The following is a 6,554-nucleotide window of genomic DNA, read 5'->3' on the forward strand; positions in this document are numbered from 1 at the left end:
ATACAACCCACATTACAGACACTTTGCTAACATCTGCACGGGTAGCATGCTAACGCTAAGCTAGCCAAGAACCCAGAGTGTTGTTAAAGCAGACGCTGGCCCAGCATCCAGAGCCTAAAAACCAAAGAAAGTTCATATGTGTGCGGTCATTAGGGGTTTGAGTTGGTGTGTGGGACTGTAGCCTGTAGGTAACTGGTAGCAATGGATTTCAGGTTATTTTGTGGAGAAATTAGAAAGTCATGTAACCAGTAGTCTGACAACATCTCCAGCGAGGAATTAAATAAATTACTACATTACTTTTAAGAAAAGTAAAAACTAATGTGTGATCCATTACTTTTCTTGAGTAACTACCCCAACACTGCTGAGGATGATAACATTGCTAAGAACCTGAAACACAAACAAACATGCATGAGTCACATCAATGCTTCTCCATCGCAGCAAGAGCAGAGCATCATGGGTATGGTCACATTTGAACCTCCATAGCTGCAGTTCCTCTAACATCCAGCAGAAGTACCAGTGAGTCAGTCCCCAGAGACTTCCATGTCAAAGATTATAACAGTGTGGGGGGAGAGCGTTTTTATAACTCACCTGTTTAAACTGGATTAAGGCTTAAAGCTTGGATCATTAGGAGTGTGGCCTCCTTGACTGACAAGTGGATGGTGACACAGGCAGCTGTAGCTGCTTGCTGTCCGGTTGGCTGAACTGGATCTGTTACAACAATCTACTGTTGTTGTATGCCATCCCTATACAGCCTGTGGATGCAGACACATCCTGTTGTCTTTGAGCTCCACCCTGTGGTTCACAGAGTGGGCATGTCCATGTTTGGAGGTGTCCCTGACGAGGTCATCCAGAGACTAGAAGCTGCTCTGTGGATTTAGATGAGATTAACGATTGATTTAGATTAATGAGAAAAAAGCTGCACTTTAATTTGTAGTCAGGAGGCATCAGCATGCTGCTGCTGTTTGACTGCAGTCACCTCTCTTTAAGGCTTGACACAAGGGTCAGAGGTCAGTGCCTTCACTCTGAGCATTATCTGTGGAGGGCGTGACACCATGTGATCTAAACTGATAAAACCAACATGCAGACAAAATGACCGCGTTTTTCTGATTCTGTGGCAACAACTCTGCTCAGGCGCCTGCAAATAAAAATCACCTGACACAAAGCACAAGTCACATGCTAAAGTCCCGTGCTTTGACTGGCTGGTCTGCTGCAGTCTGGATGTTGGTGGAGGGCTGTGGCTCGTGCTCCCTGCTGTGAGGACCCCCTCTGGTGGACAGTCGGTCTATGTATTGGGGCGAAGTGTCCGTATCACTCCTCACCCAGCGGCAGCAGGTGGCGAGGTCGGCCCTAAAGGACGGCGTGTAGAAGCCGTAGATGATGGGGTCGCAGCAGGTGTTCAGGTTCCCGAACACAAAGAGAGCATGGTGGACGTACTCCGGTGTGATGCGTAGCATGTCGGGCTGGAACCAGTACCAAATCCCCAGCAGGTAGTATGGCGTCCAGCACACGACAAAGGACAGCACGATGACCAACGTCATCTTTAGAGTCTTCATCCGAGCCTTTGGGATGATGTCGGTGCCACTGCGACGCAGGGGCGACTCACCTGCTGAAAGAGGGAGTGGGTACATTGGTGATCATACAACAAATCAGCTGTGATGGCTGAGAACAGGTGTGGTTGACGTGCGTTACAGGTGTCGTTCATAGGTGTGTTACCTTTGTCTCTCAGGTGCTGCTGGTGGATGTGCAGCAGGATGCGGCTGTAGCAGCAGCTCATCACCAGCAGGGGGATGACATACAGCGTGGTGAAGTGAAACATGTTGTAAACAGTTTCCTGCCAGCGGTGGCTGAAGCTACCGTGAGACACACATTGAGTGAAGTCCACCGAGTCCACCCTGATGGTCCTGAAGATAAACAGCTAATGGACGGACAGAGTCACACTTTGGAGGCCTCACATTAGTATTTCTACCAATAAACAACAGTTCATTAGATAAAAATCCAGATGTGATGTCCTGGTCTGAGTTTCAGTTCTGCTTTGAAGCTGCTCTTACTTTGAACTAGCTATTGACGTCTTAGCATTGGTAGCATGCCTTATAGAAACAAAGGGGAGCAGTTAGCCTGAGCTATCAGCAGGAGGTTGTGCATGGATAATCCAGAGCATTCCTGCCGGGATTAACACTCAGTCAGAATTTACTGCAGGAACTTTCACCTGGATCAGCTGCATGTGAGCTGCTGACAGGTGGAGAAGCTGCTCACTGCTCAGACAGGAGGATCTCTAACAAGAAAAGATGTGATCATTTGACCTGCTTTAATAAAATCAAGCTTCTTGTCGACTCATACATGTGGGTGCAGAGCGAGCAGCAGGTGCACAGGTGGCAGCGACACACAACTTAATGTTACGTTACTGACAGACTGCTGGGATCACTTTTCAGCTGTGGAACAAACTCATGTCATTCATAACAAAGCGAGTCATCTCCAGGTGTTTTATTTTTTAAGTACACGTCAGAGACAAAACTCCAACCGTGAGTTACCTGTGCTCACCGTTACCTCTGCTGAAAATTACTTCTGCTCACAGTTACCTCTGCTCACAGTTACCTCTGCTGAGTTACTTCTGATCACAGTTACCTCTGCTGATAGTCACCTCTGCTCACAGTTACTTCTGCTCACAGTTACTTCTGCTCACAGTTACCTCTGCTGAGTTACTTCTGCTCACAGTTACTTCTGATCACAGTTACCTCTGCTGATAGTCACCTCTGCTGACAGTTGCCTCTGCTCACAGTTACTTCTGCTCACAGTTACTTCTGCTCACAGTTACCTCTGCTGAGTTACTTCTGATCACAGTTACCTCTGCTGATAGTTATCTGTGCTCACAGTTACCTCTGCTCACAGTTACCTCTGCTGACAGTTGCCTCTGCTCACAGTTACCTCTGCTCACAGTTACTTCTGCTCACAGTTACCTCTGCTCACAGTTACCTCTGCTGACAGTTACCTCTGCTCACAGTTACCTCTGCTCACAGTTACTTCTGCTCACAGTTACCTCTGCTCACAGTTACCTCTGCTGACAGTTGCCTCTGCTCACAGTTACCTCTGCTGACAGTTGCCTCTGCTCACAGTTACTTCTGCTCACAGTTACCTCTGCTCACAGTTACTTCTGCTCACAGTTACCTCTGCTCACAGTTACCTCTGCTGACAGTTGCCTCTGCTCACAGTTACCTCTGCTGACAGTTACCTCTGCTCACAGTTACCTCTGCTGACAGTTACCTCTGCTCACAGTTACCTCTGCTCACAGTTACCTCTGCTGACAGTTACCTCTGCTCACAGTTACCTCTGCTGACAGTTACCTCTGCTCACAGTTACCTCTGCTGACAGTCACCTCTGCTCACAGTTACTTTGCTCACAGTTATTTCTGCTCAGAGTTACCTGTGGTGATGCAAGCAGAAGGCTGAGGGTCCAAGCCAGTAGCAACATGCGTCGGTTCCTGCTGTGCGCACTCAGAGCATCCAGTGGGTGCAGAATTGCATGCTGGCGATCTAGGCCGATGACGACAAGGATGAAGGCAGAGGCGTGCATGGCGAATAGCTTCAGGAAGCAGAGCAGCTTGCAGAGCGCATCACCACCATACCACTGCACTGTCATGTTCCACACTGCATCCAGAGGCATCACCACAAATGTCATCATCAGGTCGGCTGATGCCAGGCTCAGCATTAATGGGCGCAGGTGAGATGCCAAACGCTGCCCTCGCCACACACTGACCAATAGGGCAAGATTACTGCAGGCAGCAAACAAGAAGAGGACAAAGGTGGCTCCAACTCGGAACTGAGCAGCCCGGGTGAAGCTGGGAGCCTCCCAGTCTGGTAGAGGAGGGTACTGGGAGGTGTTGTGAAGGGTCGTGGCCATAGAACTGGTGGGGGGACTTAGTAAAGACAACCTCAGGATGGACCAGTTACCTGCTATCCTGTACAGAATAAGAAAAATGAAGTTTAAGAATCACAATCAGATTCTGAAAAATTACTAACTCCTTTTAGTTAACTTTGCACAGACACTAGCAGCAGGTACAAACTGTTAGCTTACCTTAGCACAAACTATAAAAGCAATCTGAAACTGTTAGCTTAGCAAAAACCTTCTTATACCCATGTTCTTTTAGTCATTAAGCAGTGTATTGATTGGATGCTGAGCATTCATAGCAGGTACATTTGTGTACCTGTGCCCTCAGGGTTGTCTGACAGTTAAAATATTTTCCTGGGGTCACATTAGTATGTTCTTCTTCATGTTATCGTTTGGGATGTTCTTCTTCTTCTGTATCTTATAACCAGTGGACCTTCTCTGCATTGTGATGCGAGGCTTCTGGGGGTCACTGAACCTCAGTTTTCAGAGCTGTCACAGAGACTTGGTGTACAGGTGTTTTCTTTAGGTTTAATCCGTTCCTAAATCACAGAAGATGATTCACTTGCTGACCTTTGATTGGATATTCCAGACCACCTGTCTGTTTCTCTCTTTGTCTACCAACCTGTAGCCCAACAGCTCTTATTGTGTAATAGACTTCCTATCTGTCACAGATAAGAATCTCCCTAAAGGCTGAGGAGAAGGGGATGGGGTTACCATGGTAACTGGGGAGTCAGCTGACTCAGGTTCACCTGTTAAAGATAAAAATAGCTCCAGCAGGAAGCCCAAGGCCTTTAAGTGTTGGTTCATTAAAAATAATCAATCAGCAATCAATAATGCAGACGATAAATCCCAGACAATCGGGAACATAAATCTGTCACGCTTTCAACTGATTGGTGGAATGAACCGTCAGGCTTCTGATGGAGAAGCAGCTGAAATCTGTCTGGGCTGCTGTCAGCAGATGATGCTCACAGGTAGATGGAGGTGAATGTGCTGTCAGAGTGGATTTAGTCTAATGGTAAATATGACCATATGAAAACTGTCTCTAAGGGAAACACATCTGGTCCTTCACATCTGTTTCAGCACCACGACTGTCCTGTTTCGTTGTTCACGGTGTGACGTCTGCTGCCCGTCACTGTCACCGTCACACACACAGAGACACATCAGATGTTGCTATCCCAGTGGGGACATCCCATTGACATAATGTTTTCCCTAGCCGCTTATCCTAACCGTAAACCTAACCATAACCCAATTGTAACCCTGACACTAAAACCACATTTTGAGTGTGAAAAATGCCTTTAAACTTGTGGGGACCTGGATTTTGGTCCCCACCACACACACACACACACACACACACACACACACACACAGGTCAGGTTACAGCTCAGAGAGGTCTGCAGCTAATTTTGGCTCCAGGATCAGTGTGTGTGTGTTTGTGGGTGTTCATTATACCACCTTGGCAACCTCCACCTCTGTCACTGCAAAGGTTCAGACTCCGCTCTCTACGTCTGACTGGCTGAGCTCTTTGGTCGGCATGTTTGTGTCTGATGCTAGAGAGGCAGAGCCTCCACCAATCAGAGGGCTGGGTGGGAAATATCAGTGTGTTGAACAATGAACGAGTGTGTGTGCGTGTGTGTATATGTGTGAGTGAATACAACCTGTTAACTAAACCAAGTCTCCATAAACATGTGATTCAGAGTGCCTGACCTTCAGCACTGACCAGTCGCCTGAAGGTCCTTAGTATTGTAAAGATTTTACAGTGATACAAAGTCAGATGACGCCTAGGTACACACACTATGGTGATGGTCCTGTACAGCTCGAGCTGCTCGCTCAGTCCAGACGATGGAGGTGAACAATAACCAACAACCTGCACCGCCGTGTGCCACGCCAGGGGCGACGATGGTGAACTAGAGCACGAACTTCCTGTTAAAGCCCTTCTTCTACGCCATCAAACCCAGCCCCTCTTACTTCACCTCCGTTTTGAATATGTAAATTAGCCCCAGCTTCTAACTCCCCCCACACATCCACCTTTCACCTGCAGCTCAAGCTGACCTGCTCAAAGAAAAAGAAGGGTGTCTCCTCTCTGCAGTGTTAGAAATAAAACAGGAAATAACAAGATGACATCATCAAACAGCTGTTCGGGGCTCAGTGCTGTCAGATGATCCTCCGACAGGTTAGCCCTGCCCCTCAGGATGATTTGATCAGGTTGAGTTTGATCAAAGAGCCAAGCAACAGACTAAGCTCAGTTCACAGTCACATCAAAGCACCTTCACTGAGGCTTTTATTGTGAAAGGGTTTGTTTCTACCTGCTCAGCAGCTCTGGATCGTTTCTCTGCCTCAGGTCGGACTCCTCTGTTCTCCTCCTCTCCTTCTCATGTTCTTTCTGCACTCCAGCACAGCAGAACCCAGAAGAACCCACAGAACCACCTCTGATCCTGATCCTCAGCTGCAGCAGTGAGGAGAACCACTGAGACTCAGACAGGCTGCAGCAAGGAGGAGGAGGAGGAGGGGGAGGAGCTACAGCCCTGTGTGTGTGTGTGTGTGTGTGTGTGTGTGCTTCCTGCGGAGTCAAAATCATTGTTTCAACAGTTTCATCACTAATAATTTAATAATAATTAAATAATAAATGTTTTACACAGAAAAACAGTCCAAAGAATTCTGCCTGGAGACAGACG

The 6,554-nt window shown here is 47.5% G+C and overlaps 1 protein-coding gene across 1 annotated transcript; it reads right to left on the reverse strand.

Moving 5' to 3' along the window:
- Positions 1-912: 912 nt before the first annotated feature.
- On the reverse strand, positions 913-6,368 carry LOC100534509 (GnRH receptor type2; the record flags this gene model as incomplete). Its single annotated transcript, NM_001279760.1, is given in 4 exon segments — positions 913-1,606; positions 1,714-1,915; positions 3,418-3,952; positions 6,186-6,368. Coding segments are annotated over 3 exon segments (1,116 nt in total). The 5' UTR covers positions 3,895-3,952; positions 6,186-6,368.
- Positions 6,369-6,554: the final 186 nt, after the last annotated feature.

Source organism: Oreochromis niloticus, linkage group LG11, assembly GCF_001858045.2.
Source record: "Oreochromis niloticus isolate F11D_XX linkage group LG11, O_niloticus_UMD_NMBU, whole genome shotgun sequence".
NCBI classification, from domain to species: Eukaryota; Metazoa; Chordata; class Actinopteri; order Cichliformes; family Cichlidae; genus Oreochromis; species Oreochromis niloticus.